General features: G+C 42.9%; 2 protein-coding genes across 8 annotated transcripts in view; one reads left to right on the top strand and one right to left on the bottom strand.

Moving 5' to 3' along the window:
• The window catches only part of LOC116048446 (VPS10 domain-containing receptor SorCS3-like), a 1,378,075-nt gene that overhangs the window by 1,083,702 nt on the left and 278,080 nt on the right, over nucleotides 1–16,293 (top strand). The gene's annotated exons all lie outside the window — the stretch shown is intronic.
• Nucleotides 1–16,293, bottom strand: part of kif16ba (kinesin family member 16Ba) — a 55,765-nt gene that overhangs the window by 7,985 nt on the left and 31,487 nt on the right. For 4 of the 7 annotated variants that reach the window (XM_031313048.2, XM_031313053.2, XM_031313051.2 and 1 more), the window contains 7 exons: nucleotides 14,548–14,810; nucleotides 12,384–12,958; nucleotides 9,911–10,231; nucleotides 8,811–9,010; nucleotides 7,029–7,187; nucleotides 4,841–4,949; nucleotides 1,408–1,455 (listed from right to left, as the gene is read on the bottom strand). In XM_031313048.2, the coding sequence (XP_031168908.1) occupies nucleotides 1,408–1,455; nucleotides 4,841–4,949; nucleotides 7,029–7,187; nucleotides 8,811–9,010; nucleotides 9,911–10,231; nucleotides 12,384–12,958; nucleotides 14,548–14,810 (1,675 nt within the window). Of the gene's footprint in view, nucleotides 1–1,407; nucleotides 1,456–3,931; nucleotides 3,980–4,840; nucleotides 4,950–7,028; nucleotides 7,188–8,810; nucleotides 9,011–9,910; nucleotides 10,232–12,383; nucleotides 12,959–14,547; nucleotides 14,811–16,293 lie in introns of all 7 variants that reach the window. The other 3 variants (XM_031313046.2, XM_031313047.2, XM_031313049.2) reach the window with 1 other exon arrangement.

Here is a 16,293-nt window from a genome sequence, read left to right as displayed (position 1 = left end):
TTTCGCTAAAAAGAAACTCAATAAAATAGCTTGTTAGCTTTTATTGCTTCAGCTTCCTGACCGTAAATTCACAGGGGATTATTTCACATTTTCGTGTTTATTTGTCATGCCCCCATGTGTGTAACACTCATCCAGAACATTTTGTTCTCCAATCATCTTGCACCTTATTTGAAAAATAGGCATCTGCAAATACTATTTTACCCATGTTTGATTCCACATTTTTTTAAATGAAAGACTGGGAGCTGAAATGTTACAATTAACGATCATTTCAAGGTGTTTTGTTGTCCATTAATTCTATTTTTCATGCATCGGTTTGCTACCATCCTAAAAAGAGGAGAATGGGCTTCCTTTTCCTCGGGTCTCCAACAAACCGATTTCCAAATTTTCAAAACACATGGGTCTCTTACCCTGGAAATCCAGAGTTCTCGCGAGAGCATAATTTGAATTAGCTCAGCGAGTCACTCTGGCATTCAGTAATGATGCTCATTAACTATGCCCTTGTAGCCGAGCTGCACCAATCACATCGGTGTAACTGATGTAGGCGGGCCAGAGGCGAGCTAAACACATGACGACAGCGCTGCGACGTCCAAGTCATTAGTAAACATTGCAAGATGGCTACGGATGAACACCAGTTGTTTGAAACGGCTTTGGCTGCTACAATGAACAAGTTAGACTTGGCTTTTTATCTAAAAGAGGAACAGAAGATGGAGATCCAATCCTTTCTTTGCAAGAAGGACGTTTTTGCCGTTTTGCCGACTGGATACGGCAAGAGTTTAATCTACCAGTTAGCTTCGCTGGTAGCTAAGAGTTTAATCTACCAGTTAGCTCTGCTGGTAGCTGAGCGTATGGGGCTCTGGATACGTCACCCCGTGTATTGCTGTGATTGGTCGTAGTGTTATCCAATTGCGTGCAGTGAGATTTTCAATGCATGCTTGGTGCCGCCCCTCGAGTTGGGCCATTTTCATTACTCAGTGCCAGACCCTTAATCTTTCGGATTTGGTTCTGGATTTCCAGGCTAGGTCAGTGGACCGCTAACGTTAGACCCAGCGGCAGTGGACCGATATAATGAGTCTCTTACAACCAAACTAAAAGTCAAACCAAACTGGAGTGACTCAATACGAGTGATTGGGATATAAAACAAAATAAGTCTGGTCTATGCACGCCAGTTGTTTGCTAAACCTGAAGATTTAGAAAGGAAACCCATTCACCATTTATTCAAAAATCACATTGAATGTTCAGCTTTTTTTTTTAGAGGTCATTTTTCTTTACCATGCATACTGTATGAGAAAATAACAGGCAGATTTCTAAAATAATGCAAAGATACAGAACCTCTGCCAGTGTAAGAAAAACATCAGGATTACAGATTGATTAAACATTTAAAAAACCCCCAAACCAAGATAGTCTTACCTCATATTTAAGCTTCCTTGGATTACTGTTTTGCAGCTTTTCATCATCCTAAAAACAATTAAACTCAACATCAACTCTCAGTCTTATTAAATATTAAATATACACCGAGTAGGGATGTAACGATGCACTCAACTCATTTGATACGATTCACGATTTTTAAAAAGGACAATTCCGGCGCAAAATGATCCTAGGGGTTAATAACATAACTGGTTACACAGCGTTCATCGTTCGACTGGTCATGACTGTTTTCCAAGATGGCGCCTGCATGTAAACATGAACGCTACAGTCTTTATAATCGTCTTTTTAATAAACTGTCTGTACACTTACAAAGTTCTCAATGCTTCTGTTTACATGTAGGGACCCTCATTATGCTGCCGTGGAAGTGCGGTGCTATTTTGAGCCTTGTTAGTGGTGTAGAAATAGCAATTTACCCTCTGCCCCGAAAGCTAGCGTTAGCAGCCCAACACCGGTTTGCGGTAGCTTGTTTCAAGCTAGAGATGCGTTGGATTAGCATGAAAACATGTCCCAGAGAACGGTTGACTCTGTACACACGTTATTAACCCCTAGGTTCATTTTGCACCGGAATTGTCCTTTAAATTCACGATACAAATTTTCTCAGGATGTTTTTTTAACAGAATGAGCTGCAGACGAATAGATTTCCTTTATTTCTATAAACCGTGCAAAACAACGGATGTGTCCTCTTATCAAAAGAAGTGCAACTAAAACAGTATTTTATCGAACTAAACATAAATTATGAGCGTGTAGTGACGTCTGCAGTCAAATAAGTGAGAGCTAAAGAAGATTACGCCCTAGGCCGTTTAAAAACTGCATTTCAAGTCATTACTCACTTGCGCCGCCTTCTGATTGGCACAGTAGATACGGCTGCGAAACGACCAGAAGTCATTAATTTCCTGTGGAGATTCGCAGACCGCATGCGGAGTGCGGTGCGAGAAAAATTGTGTCCATTGGTCATTCGAATGCATTAAAAAAGTTCAACTCATACGACAGGCAACGGACGGTTCCTATCTGACAATCTGAGCGGAAGTTAGCGTTGCTATGGTACTGATGAACACATCTGAATTCTTAACTGCTACGGCTATGTTGGTTAGTAACAGACATCAAACTGTTGACATTATACCGCTATATCACGTTTAACCGACCTGACATATCAACATCGTGGGCAACTTTTCTCCTGCAGCAACCTTTCCGTTTATATCTCTATAGCCCGCAGATGAGAGGTCATAGAGAATTGGACATTTGGACACTGACAAAAGGAGTCGTTCTAGTTTCTCCGCCATTTTTTTCTACTCGCTTCCGATGCTTTCAACGGTGTAGTACGGCATCCACTGGGGGCGCATTGCGTATTACAGAGCTGATTTCAAGTGCCAGTGTGAAGGCGGCGTTACAGTTCGGTCGACGTAAAGCTCTAAAAAAGTCAGTAAAAAAAGTTCCTTAGCCATCATTGGGAGTTTACTCCCCGGAGTCCTTATGGTTTTTTTTTCCCAGCATATTTCCTTGGATTAGGATGGCGCCAAGATCTTGGTTGCAGCTGTCGCCGTGGTCCTGCTGCACTCCCTACTACACCCTGCTACGCTCTGCGGTGCCCTGTTGCATCCTGGTACATCCAGCTATGCTCTGCTGTGCCACGCTACATCCTGTAACGCCCTGCAGTGCCCTGCTATGACATGAACTACTACGACTACCATTTGTAGTCCCTGTTCCATTATCTTTATTATGACTATTATTGCCGCTGTTCATCACACCCCCAACCGGCACCGTCAGACACCGCCTACCAAGAGTCTGGGTCTGTCCCAGGTTTCTCCCTAAAAAGGGAGTTTTTCCTCGCCACTGTCACACTAAATGCTTGCTCTTAGGGGGAATTACTAGAATTGTTGGGGCTTTGTAAACTATAGAGTGTGGTCTAGACCTACTCCATCTGTAAAGTGTCTCGAGATAACTCTTGTTATGATTTGATACTATAAATAAAATTGAATTTAATCTGGAAAAGCGGCAGAAGAACGCCAGAAAAGGTGTTTAAAAAAATATATTCTAAAGCCGTTAAAGAAAGAGCAAAAACACAGAAAAAAGTGTCAGCTAAAGTGCAAAAAACAACAAAAAAAAAAATGTATTTATTGGGAACCTAAATTAAAAGTCAATAAAAGTCTATGAGGGGCCGAATTTGGCCCACGGGCCTCGAATTTGACACGTGCTTTACACCTTTATGTAGACTTAAACCGATTCACGATGCATCGTTACATCCCCAACACTAAATATTCTTAATCTGCAAAATAACAAGCACAATTTCTAGTAATAATCCATCAAAAAAAATGTAAATTATACTGCATGATTACAGGAGAAAGAGAAATATTAAACGAAACCAGGATAAATTAAAAACAAGAACGGGGAGGAACCAAATTAAAAGATCAACAAACCAAACTGATTCACAGAGGGTTGGATGATTTGATCCATAACTTAATTTCGGGAGAGTCATGCAGATTACAGAGCAGGGGGAGCCTGGTCTTACCTCGTCTGTTAACCTAACAGAGCTACAGTCACTAGCTTCTTCCTCGTCCTGCAGGGTTAAAGAGCTAAATATCAGTTCTACACAGACAAGTCTCTCACCGGACCTGCTGGAGTTCTGGATTCACACTTTACTTTTATGAGCCAAATATACATTTTAGAACAGCTTTTAAGAGCCAAATACACATTTAGAGCAGCTTTTATGAGCCAAATATACATTTAGAGCAGATTTAAAGAGCCAAATATACATTTAGAGCAACTTTTAAGAGCCAAATATACATTTTAGAACAGCTTTTATCAGCCAAATATACATTTTAGAACAGCTTTTATCAGCCAAATATACATTTAGAGCAGATTTAAAGAGCCAAATATACATTTAGAGCAGCTTTTAAGAGCCAAATATACATTTAGAGCAGATTTGATGAGCCTAATATGCATTTAGAGCAGCTTCTTTGAGCCAAATATACATTTAGAGCAGCATTTTTTAGCCAAATATACATTTAGAACAGCTTCGATCCCCTTGCTGCTGCAACATTGCGAATTTCCACAAAATTGTGGGATTAATAAAAGGATTTTGAATCTTTCGATTGTTTAACAAATAGTGCAAAGAAATCAATATTGAATGGGTGGATATGTACGGTATATGCATGTCTTCAAACAGTATATATAGAATATATTCTTTATATAGACCGTGACCGTGGCGTTTTAACTGTAAAAAGATCACTTGTAATGGAAGTAGGTGAATGTTTTAGTGTATGACTGAAATGTTCATCAAAGTGAAGGCCTGTCGGGAAGAAACTGTTCTCTCGTCAGCAGGTTTACATGTTGAGTTGTTGAGGTGAAACAAGTCAGCAGCAGCTTAATAAAACCCCCCCACAGGTTAAATAAAGTAAGAAAGTAATGAAGTTCTTACCCTGAGAGATTCAGAGGACAGAGACAGATCCATGTTGCTGCTGCTGCCGTTGAGAAGATTCATCTTGCGTAACCGTCGCTGGACTTCCTCTTCGATGTACGCATTAATCCTGTAAATAATCAGGACGATGTAGAACCCACGTAAATAAATTCATAAAAAAAACAAACAGCGGAAAGATCAAACACTCTATGCACACTTAAAAGGTGCCGTAGGTAGGATTGTGAAGATCCAGGACTTCAAAAAAATGTGAACATCAACAACTTCTCAGTCCCTCCCCCCCTTTCCGCTAAAGCCCAAAACGGTCTCCTAAGCCCCTCCCCCCACAAGGGAGAATGAATGCGTGTGCATGAGCAGTGATTGACACACAGTTAGACACCCCCCCGGCCCTGATTGGTGCATCTGAACAGGGAGCGGTGGATTTTTGCAAATCTCACTACAGGCTGTAGGTGGTGCCAGAGGAGCCAGATTTATTTTTTTTTATTACCAGCTTCATGTAGTTCTACTGGAACATAGGGTCAGTTTCAGCAAATATGACAGAAAGTTAGTTTAAAAGTCTTACCTACTGCACCTTTTAATCAGTGTTACCTGCCTAGGTTAATTTTTCCCGCATTTAGCATGTGTTCATTTAAAGCCCTGGGAGTGGCATTAGGTATCGTTTGGGTTTTTTCTGATACCGGTGCTAAAACAATACTTTTAAAACGGTGCCGGTGCATAAACCGATACTTAAAAAAAATAGGGGAATAGGGTATTTTACAATAACTTTGAATGCACCACGAGGCTTACTAGTTTCAAGTGAACGCACCGTCTATGTTGTTTTTCAGAGCTGCAGCTGTTGACGGCTTAACGTCCCGCTGTTGGAATCCTCTCCAGTGAAATACAGACACCCTTTACACCGTTTAGCTGTCAGCATTGTAACCGTGTTTAATCCAGCTGTTAGCTAACGGTAGGCTAACGTTACCTGCTGTCAAGTGAAGTGTTAACTAGCGTCACGTGCAGCGATGCTCCTGTTGCCTCTAACGTCTGTTTCGGAGCATCAGAGAGCAGCGCAAAAGGCATTTAAGTGGCACCGAAATGAGGCACCGAAATCTGCATTGCAATTCGGTCCGGTAGATACCGGTCGTTTAGACACCGGTGCCGTATTAGCAACGGGTTTTGGTACCCAACCCTACCTGGTAGTAATATACACTCATCTAAAGGATTATTAGGAACACCCTACTAATACCGTGTTTGACCCCGTTTCGCCTTCAGAACTGCCTTAATTCTTCGTGGCATTGATTCAACAAGGTGCTGGAAGCATTCTCTAGAAATGTTGGCCCATATTGAGAGGATAGCATCTGGCAGTTGATGGAGACTTGTGGGATTGGGTTGAGATCTGGTGACTGTGGGGGCCATTTTAGTACGGTGAACTCATTGTCATGTTAAAAAAAACAATTTGAAATGTTTTGAGCTTTGTGACATGGTGCATTATCCTGCTGGAAGTAGCCATCAGAGGATGGGTACATGGTGGTCATAAAGGGATGGACCTGGTCAGAAACAATGCTCAGATAGGCTGTGGCATTTAAACAATGGCCAATTGGTACTAAGGGGCCTAAAGTGTGCCAAGAAAATATTCCCCACACCATTACACCACCACCACCAGCCTGCACAGTGGTAACAAGGCATGACGGATCCATGTTCTCATTCTGTTTACGAGACTCATCAGACCAGGCAACATTTTTCCAGTCTTCAATTGTCCAATTTTGGTGAGCTCGTGCAAATTGTAGCCTCATTTTCCTAATTTTAGTGGAGATGAGTGGTACCCGGTGGGGTCTTCGGCTGGTGTAGCCCATCCGCCTCAAGGTTGTGCGTGTTGTGGCTTCACAAATGCTTGGCTGCATACCTCGGTTGTAACGAGTGCTTATTTGAGTCAAAGTTGATCTTCTATCAGCTTGAATTTTTTGAATCATTGAAGCAGCTGCCATGTGATTGGTTGATTAGATAATTGCTTTAACGAGAAATTTCCTAATAATCCTTTAGGTGAGTGTATAATAATAGGAGGAAGTGACGCATCGTGATATCGAATCGATTCGTCGACAAGGATAATCGTTATGGAATTGAATCGTGAGACCAGTGAAGATTCACACCCCTAGAAAGTATAGAAGTTATCATTTGAAGGACAAAAGCAGAAGTAAAGGAGTAAAAGGCGTACCTGTCGTCGGACAGCGGCAGCAGCGTGTTCAGACTCTGGATGTGGCTGACCGGAGAGCTGTTGTGACTCGTCTTCTCCTCATTATTGATGGAGTGAGTCCTGTTGTTCTCTTCCCCTTCGCTGATCCTTCGTCTCAGCTTCTGGATCTCCCGCTCAACCCTAGAGAGAGAAAACAACAACAAGACTACTTTGTTTTTACAAAACTTTTCATTTTTGCCCATCTTGTTTAAACAGGAGGGAGCAGCAATAAGTGAGGAGATGGTGGTTGATGTAAAATGTGCAGTTTATTTATTTAATCAAGGGCAAAAACCCAAAACCCCCAAAAGGTGCTGGTTCCAAAAAGCAAGAACTTGCTTGTAAGGAAATAATGGGAGTAACAAGCGAACGAGCTTTAAAGGGTAACTTTGTTTTTTTCAGCCTAGACCCTATGTTCCTGTGTTCCTGTGTTTTTGTGTCTAAGTGACTGATGGGAACAACAATCTCTGACATTGGTCCAGTATTAAGAGAGATCTCTGCAGTCGGCAGCAGAGAAACAAGCTGCAATGTAAGTTAATAGTAATGGTCCAGCTTGTATTTACCTTCACAAAAGTTCTGTTTTTGCTGCTGACAGACTCAGATTATTATTCTAAGTGTCTGACAACATTATGGGAAGGATTTTTTAAGGAGGTCGACCTTTCTGTTAAAGAGTAAGATCCTTTTTTTAAACAAAAAGAAATTGCGTTCCCTAAACCCACCAGACTCCATGTAAATAAACAGTAATTTTAGCATCGTAAAATACACTTCATTCAAAGTCGACAGAAACAAAATAAAACTATGAAAAGCCGTCTTGGTTCATCTTTCCATTGTTCCAACAATCACCACTGATTTGGTTGAAAAAAATCCTTAATTCACCCATTTACATGTGGAAATATGCTGACTCTATACACACTAAAAGTCCTGATTATTTACATGGAGTCTGGTGGGTTTGGTGATGGTGATTTCAGGGCTGTTTCATGTTAAACAGGAACAACAAAACAAAAAGGTCTATCTCTGAAGGGATCCTTTCCATAATGTTGTCAGACACTTAGAATAATAATCTGAGTCTGTCAGCGGCAAAAACGCAAACTGACGCTGAATATTTGTCCTATAGGGTTACATAGAGGAGTGTTCGGAGAAAGTGCAGTCTGTGGGAGAGAAAGCTCCATTTGGAGTGAAATGTGTTTTTTGTACTTACATATACACATCTATTACATTCTCGACAAACTATATAACACACTAAAATACGGCGGAAATCAAAAAAAGCATAATAGGGACTCTATAAAGAAGCTTTAAAGTGTTACATTAAAGGTGCTGTAGGTAGGATTGTGAAGATCCAGGACTTAGCCAAAAAATTTGAACATCAACAAGTTCTCAGTCCCTCCCCCCTTTCTGCTAAAGCCCAAAACGGTCTCCTAAGCCCCTCCCCCCACAAGGAAGAATGAATGTGTGTGCATGAGCAGTGATTGACACACAGTTATACACGCCCCCTGGCCCTGATTGGTGCATCTGAACAGGGAGCGGTGGATTTTTACAAATCTCACTACAGGCTGTAGGTGGAGCCAGAGGAGCTGGATTTATTTTTTTTTTAATGACCAGCTTCATGTAGTTCTACTGGAACATAGGGTCAGTTTCAGCAAATATGACAGAAAGTTAGTTTTATAAGTCTCACCTACTGCACCTTTAAGAGCCCACCCAACACACTAAAGCACTCAGCCTATCAGAAACACTGTGTAGGTTTTGTAAGTTTTATTAAAGGGTTCTGACCTCTGCTGGTCCAGGTCTCCCCCCGTCCTCAGATTCCTGAGGGCGGAGATCTTGTGTCTCTGCTCCTCTGTGTCGGGCTCCAGGGAGACGCTGCGTCTCAGGGCCGAGTGCCTCCTCTCCAGCCGGGCCACCGCCTGCTCCATGGCCTCCCTCTGCTGCTTCTCCTTCGACTCCAGGATCTCCTTCTCCTTCCTCCGCACCTATTGCATATTGTAGCGGGTCTTACAAAATGTGGGGGGGGGGGCTGCACTTTTAACAAAAATGCCATATGGTGCATTATGTAATTACCAACTCACACATAAGCTCAGCTGCACGCTGCAATATGTAATGTAAAAACTTATTACAAAATGCAGAGAAATTAAAATGTTGCGTTCAAAGTTTTATTACAAAATCCGGCAGATTAAATAATGAAGTGAATAATTATTACATTTAGACTTTGTTACCAGCTTGTACTTTTTTATTTTGAAAATCAGAAATGCCACTGTGTGTGTGTGTGTCTGTGTGTGTGTGTGTGTGTGTCTGTCTGTGTGTGCGCATGTGTCTGTTTGTGTGCGTGTGTGTGTGTGTGTGTGTGTGTGAGCATGTGCATGTGTGCGTGTGCATGTGCATGTGTGTGTCTGTCTGTCTGTGTATGTGTCTGTGTGTGCATGTGTGTGTGTGAGCATGTGTGCATGTGCGTCTCTGTGTGTGTGTGTGTGTGTGTGTGTGTGTGTGAGCATGTGCGAGCATGTGCATGTGTGTCTCTATGTGTGCGTGTGTGTGTGTTTGTGTGTGTGCACATATGTATGCGTGTGTGTGTGTGTGTGTGCATGTGTGTGCGTGTGCATGTGTGTGTCTGTCTCTGTGTGTGCGTGTGTGTGTGTGTGTGTGTGTGTGTGTGTGTGTGTCTGTGTCTGTGTGTGTGTGTGTGTGTGTGTGTGTGTGTGTGTGTCTGTGTCTGTGTGTGTGTGTGTGTGTGTGTGTGTGTGTGTGTGTGTGTGTGTGTCTGTTACACCGGATATTTCTTTTATTGCTTACTCTACATTTTGCATCCTTTCTCCATTTCTTGCTTCCGTTTCATTACATAATGCGTTGTTATACCGTAATGCGTTGTAACGTACCTTCTCCTCCTGCCGCGCCACGTTGGCCGTGAACTCGTAGGTCTCCTGGAGCTGCTGCAGCTGCTGAGCACCGAGCCGGTGGCTGTTCAGCTTCTCCTCCTTGTCCTCCAGCTCCTTCTCGACCTGGAACAGCGTGTTGTCCAGCCCCGGCGGGCCGCCGCAGTTCCCGTTGCTGCCGCTGCCGCCTCCGCTGCGCTCCAGCACCTCCACGGCTCTCTGCTTTTCCTCGGCCAGCGTGGGGAGGAGGACGTCGGCCACGCTGGCTAGCTGGCGCTCCTTGAGCTGCAGCCTGTGCTCCGCCTGTTTGACCAGCTGCTCCTCCTGTGTGGGAAATAAACATTTTAGCTTGTATATATGTAGCTTATTACCAGGGATGCACCGAATCCAGGGTTCGGCTTCGGATTCGGCTGAATATTGGGCTTTTTGACGTGGTTCGTTTACTGCCGAATCGTAGAATTTTTTCCCACCGAACCGGACCCTACGCTTGCACTACCGCGATACGCTGGTCGACGTAATGACGGCGCCGTTGATTACGGGAAGGTGTTTACGTAGGTGGAGCGTTCAATGCAGTAGGGTGTGAGAAAGTGAAAATGGAACTGGTGAGCAGAAAAAATGTAGTTTGGCAGTACTTTCAGTCAAAAGAAGGCCATTCAAGTCCAGCTACATGTTCAATCTACAATGCTGATTAGTCTGGTGGTGGCGAGGACCCTAAACTATACACAACATCACCGCTGTTACAACATCTGGTAGGAAACATCTGGAAGAATACCAGTTGTGCATGAAGGAATCTACAGACAGCAGCCAAAATGCAGCAACTTCAGGTACGGCAAAGGAGGGACGGTCACTGTTTACTTCATTAATGAGTTTACTGTGTTCATGGACTGATGATGGGACGAGGATTCAGTAGAATCTCAACCAGGGGATTCGGTATTCGGCCGAACCCCAAAAATCTGGATTCGGTGCCTCCCTACTTATTACATTAGTGAGTGTGATAAAGTCGGAGGGATTTTTTGTACAATTACCAAAAAGGATCATGTTTTTCTGACAAATGGTTAGGAGACAACACCAGGGGAGCAGTTTGGGCTACACATCAAAGGGAAGTGTGAAGTACATTAACATGAAGTGGGATTTCAGGAACTGTACGTTGATAAATGCATAAAATGCATCTTGTGTCCTGAGGACAGCAACTGTTGTGCTTTTGATGACTTGAAGATTTGCCCGGGACCATTTCCTTTCGGGACAATACAAGTTTATCTTATAAGAGGAGTTACTCTGAAGAGAGAGGGGAGAGAACACTTTCAGGTCTTCTCCCATGTGCACGTAATAAAGGATTTGATTCATCACAACTGCAACTCTGTACCATAGACAGTAAAAGAAATTGACACCATCAACTTCGCCACAGACTTCCACGGAGACCAGTGAAGGATATTAGAAGATCTTTCCCGGTGATGGCTGAGCGTTACTGAGCAGCCTCCAACTGAGCTTGAAGACGTAGATGTGACGTGAGCAACCTGTCTGAAAGTTGGAAGTCTTCTGGTAGCTGTGCCAAGAGAAATCTCAATCATTCCCAATCTAGCAGAGACGGAGAGCGTGAGTAGGAGCTGTCCATGAGCGTAGGAGCAGGAGCAAAACGTTGCTGAAATATTTTGTTCCGATGCTTTCATGGACTCTCTATGGGCTTCTCCTTTGACTGTATGCCTCCACGTCCCCCTGATTGCCTGCAAGCTTCTCCTGTACTATACGGTAATTCCTCTACTGTGTGACAGTAAGTCTCGTGGTTATGACCCAATCGTTAGCCTATTTTTACAAAAACATCTACTACGGAGCTATAACGTGAGCTACAAGGTAATGGAGCCTTTTATACATTGTCGTGTTTCTTTAAAAATAAACAATGGACAAATAGAGTCTTTAAACTCTTCAGATGTAAAGTTATTCTCTGTCAAAGTGACGTCAAAATGAATGGCAGTCAATGGGATGCTAACGGGAGGTGATGTTAACCTCAGAATCTCCCCAGAGGAGGGATGCTTTCCGGGTGCTCGCTTGCCCTTTACTCTGCACTGTAAGGGTTCATACGCATTTTAACCAATACTTTTTCATGACTTTTTGGCAAATATCCATGACTATGTATTCCTGAAAATGTCAGTCGACATTATACAATAAGAATAGAAATCTGTGTTAAAGTTTACCCTCAGAGGTTTAACAATAAAATTAATGACAATTTATGTGGTTCATAGTGGGAGTCGTAATATCGCTCCCCAAATAGAACGGTGAGGACGACGTGAAAATACATTTATTAATCACATATTATGCTGTGTTTTAAATTCCATGACTTTTCCAAAACTTTCTGGGTCTTTTTATGTTTCCAAAACCTTTCCAGGCCTGGAATTTGCATTTTCCAAATTCCATAACTTTTCCAGGTTTTTTCAAAACGTATGAACCCTGTGTAAGAGAACAAGAAGAATTTATACGCCACCTGGCAGACGGCTGTGGCGTCCTGTGCCCCCTTCGTCTGCGTCTCCTTCAGCTGCTGGTGTCGCTCTTTGAGTCCGTGTGTGAGGTGCAGCAGAGCGCTACGCTCGGCCGCGACCTCTTTCTCCAGGCGCTCCCTCTGCTGCCGCAGCCCCTCCTCCAGCTCGCCGAGCTCCCTCACCTGCGCCTGTTTGAAGTTTGCGTATCGCAGCTGGGCGGAGCGCGCCTCCTCGCCGCCGTCCTCCACATCCGGTCGCTCCGCGGTCTCTTTGGCACGTAGGAGTGCTTCTCTGATCTCGGCCAGTGCTTGCCGCTCCTCCTCCAGGCGGCATGCGTCCTCCAGGGTCAGCAGGGCGGTGGCCGCTTCGTGTTTCTCCCTCAGCTGCTCCTCCAGCCGCCCCACCAGGCTCAGCTGCTCGCGCTCCTGCTCCTCCAGCCGCCGACGCTCCGTCTCCAGACGGACCCTCTGCTCCTCGCGCTCCCTCTTTAGCCGCTCCAGCTCACGGTAGATCTCCGTCTGCTCCGCAGCCTCCTGCTGCCGCCGCTGCTCCGCGTCCTGCTCCTTCTCTTCGGCTTCGCCTGAAATCAAACAAGAGCCGTTACATTATACCAGGGGGGTCAAACTCAACTTCACTAAAAGGGCCACACCGGAAAATAAGAATCACATCCAGGGCCAGACATGTAGAGTTATTGACGTGCTTTTATTTCAACCAAAAAGTAATATATTTGACTGTCTTATTGCATGTGTCACATAGTCTTCTCACTTACAGTTGGTCGACAAAGTCCTAAAGAAAGTTCCTCAGCCACTATAGAAAAAAAGCGCCCCAAAACGTCGGAAAAAGTGACAGAAACGTTGGAAAAAGTGACAAAAACTTCAGCAAAAATGACAAAAACGTCAAAAAAAGTGACAAAAACGTTTTAACCATTGTATTTCAGGTTGCCTATTGACAACTGGCCGGGGACCACAGCTGGGAATTAGCCGTAGAGGCTAAAGCTGCTCCTTTTTTTGTCCAGTTAATTAAAGAGGACTGACCACGACGTTATAAACTAATGAACTAAAAGTAGCGCTTCATGTGTTCTGGGTCTTCTACCGGACAACATAGTTTTGAATGAAAGTCAGAGATGATGGGTTTGTCTGGCCACAATAATAGGATGTAAAATATTTGAGATTGAACGTGCTCCAGTTTTTCCCAAACCAAGTATTCCTGAACTTCCACTTCCACCAAAGCCTACAGTACAAAGAGAGAAAGAGAAAGAGACTTGCAACAACAATAATACGTAAGCTGATTGGATGCAATATAAGTTGATGTTGGTCTCACTTGAAGTCGTAATACAGCAAATTATATTTGGACTACAAAAGAAAGAACTACAACACCACGGAATCCCCAAAAAAAAAAATTCTAAGCAATGAGCAATGAGCATTAGAGGTAGGGTTATGTTGGACGTTGGAAAATTAAGACCCGTTTAAAATGATTTAAGACCTAGAACACAATACTTCGGCAAATTTAAGACTTTTTAAAAAGGAGTAAAATTGTGATTTTGAAATTTGTAACTTTTTTTTTTGACTTTTTAAAAAAGGTCCAATGGGTGGGAATTTCTCCCATCTAGCGTTGAGATCATATATGGCAATCAACTCTCTCGCGCCACGCAGTTCAAAGTATGCATTGCAGCTACAGTAGCCGTTCGGCGTCTCTTTCGATCCCCTTTTCCTTCATCAGGTCTTTCCATCTTTGGAAGGCAGCTCCAATGTTCACTCTTTTTTTTTTTTTTTTTAAACACAGAAATTTGGATTTTGAATACGTGTGGTCCTCCATGTTTCCTTCTTCAAACTTGCCAGGGGGCGGGAAGCTACGATACCCATTAGCAGCATTAGCAGCAGCTGTGAGTTTATCATGTGACAGCGAAAACACGAAAGGTGGAGCAGTATGTCCTGTATGTCTCTTACCAGCTAACGTATTTCTAGATGGAGCATGAATATGGAGCATCTACCCCAGTTCATGCAAACGCAAATGTAAAATTTCAAGTCAAAAGGAATACTTGGAATTGACGGTGGAGGTAAATATTCATGAAAAAAGGACACGTTTGTGAACGGATTGATTTTGATAATGAACAACTTAAAAACGCTACACACTGGACCTTTAAGACCCCACGGAAACCCTGAAACTAACCTTCCCGCTGCCGTTTCTGCCGCTGGATTTCCTCGCCGTGGATCTCCGAGCGCCTCTCCTCCTCGAAGCGCTCCTTCTCGGCCAGGAAGTCTCGCAGGCGGCTCTCAATGTCCTGGCTGCGTCGGCGCAGGCTCTCCTCCTGATGGAGGATCCGCTGCTGCACCTCCTCCGACTCCTTACGCTGACTCTCCACCTCCTGCTGCAGGCGCTCCAGCTCCGCCTTCTCACTCTGGTGCTTCGCCTCCATCTCGTTTATCAGCCTCCTACAACAGCAACAACAACAACAACAACATACTTTAACCCTTGTGTTGTCCTCCTGGGTCAAAATGAAAAAAAAATGTAGACACTGTTTTCACATTTTTCTTGCTTTTTTCCATGTTTTTTTCCACGTTTTTAGCACCTTTTTTCCCCCCCATTACTACCAGTATATTCACCACTAGAACCAAATCATTTACACTAGTTTTACACTTATTTTTGGAATTCCTTGTCAATAAACCTCATTTATATAAAATTATCACATTTTTTTGTTAGAAAAAAAGCAGAAATTATGAATGATTTTGACTAAAAAAGTTAAGATCAGAGGATTGAAGGTAATGGATAATCACAGATATGTCAAAGTTTAGTCAGGATAATGCTATAAAATTGAATAAATCACCCAGAATTCATTGAAAGTAGAGCTGATGCTTAATTTCACTTGTAAAGAGTGCTGTATAGAACCATCCGTGTTATTTTGGGGCAATTTGGTTAAAAGAAACCCAAATGTTCTGATGTAGAAACTTTTGAAAATGGGTCAAATTGGACCCGAGGACAACAGGAGGGTTAAAAAAAAAAAAAAGTGGGGTAGGGCTGCACATTATATTGTTTTTTTTTGTTTTTTTTTTAAAATCGTCATCGCGATATCAACTGGCGCAATAAACACATCACAAAAGGCTGCAACATATCGCAAAAGACAGTCAGAGTTTGTGTTAGTTGAAAGAAAATATCAGCAGAAAACTGCACTTTAAATGTAGCTGTCATTCTTTTTTTAGTGCTGTTTTTATATTTGATTTAAAGTGCTCATATTGTGCTCATTTGTCAGGTTCATAATTGTATTTTAGAGGTTGTACCAGAATAGGTTTACATGGTTTAATTTTCAGAAAACACCATATTTTAGTTGTACTGCTCATTGCTGCAGCTCCTCTTTTCACCCTGTGTTCAGGTCTCTGTTTTAGCTACTGATTCCAGCAAATGTGAATATTGTTCTAGTTTCTTCTCTCCTCTGACAGTAAACTGAATATCTTTGAGTCGTGACGTCATCATGGACTTTTGGGAAACACTGATCCACATTTTTCACCATTTCCGACATATATATTGTCATGTTGAAACGTTGTGATTGTTTCAGGACATGAGAAGTTCTGAAACAATCACAAGTAGTTTCTGTAGTGACAATGAATCCCTAGATTATCAGAAATATGTGTCTCCTAAATGACAATGTCCTGGAGTACAGCCGATTATATTCACAGTCAATGAAATACTGAGGTGAGGGAGCCTGGGTAGCTCAGTTGGTAGAGTAGGCGCCCATATATAGAGGTTTACTCCTCGACGCAGCGGCCGCAGGTTCGACCCCGTCTCTCTCTCTCTCTCTGCCAACAAATTATATATGCTGAGGTAAGGTTAATCGACAATGAAAGTAATTGTTAGTTGCAGCCCTATTAAAGCTTTAGTGCGTAACGTTTTTGGTATTAATGAACATCGCTACATGAAGTT

This window comes from Sander lucioperca, chromosome 4 (assembly GCF_008315115.2).
Source record: "Sander lucioperca isolate FBNREF2018 chromosome 4, SLUC_FBN_1.2, whole genome shotgun sequence".
NCBI classification, from domain to species: domain Eukaryota; kingdom Metazoa; phylum Chordata; class Actinopteri; order Perciformes; family Percidae; genus Sander; species Sander lucioperca.
Note: the sequence above shows the minus strand (reverse complement) of the source record. Positions and strands in the feature narration are given on the sequence as shown.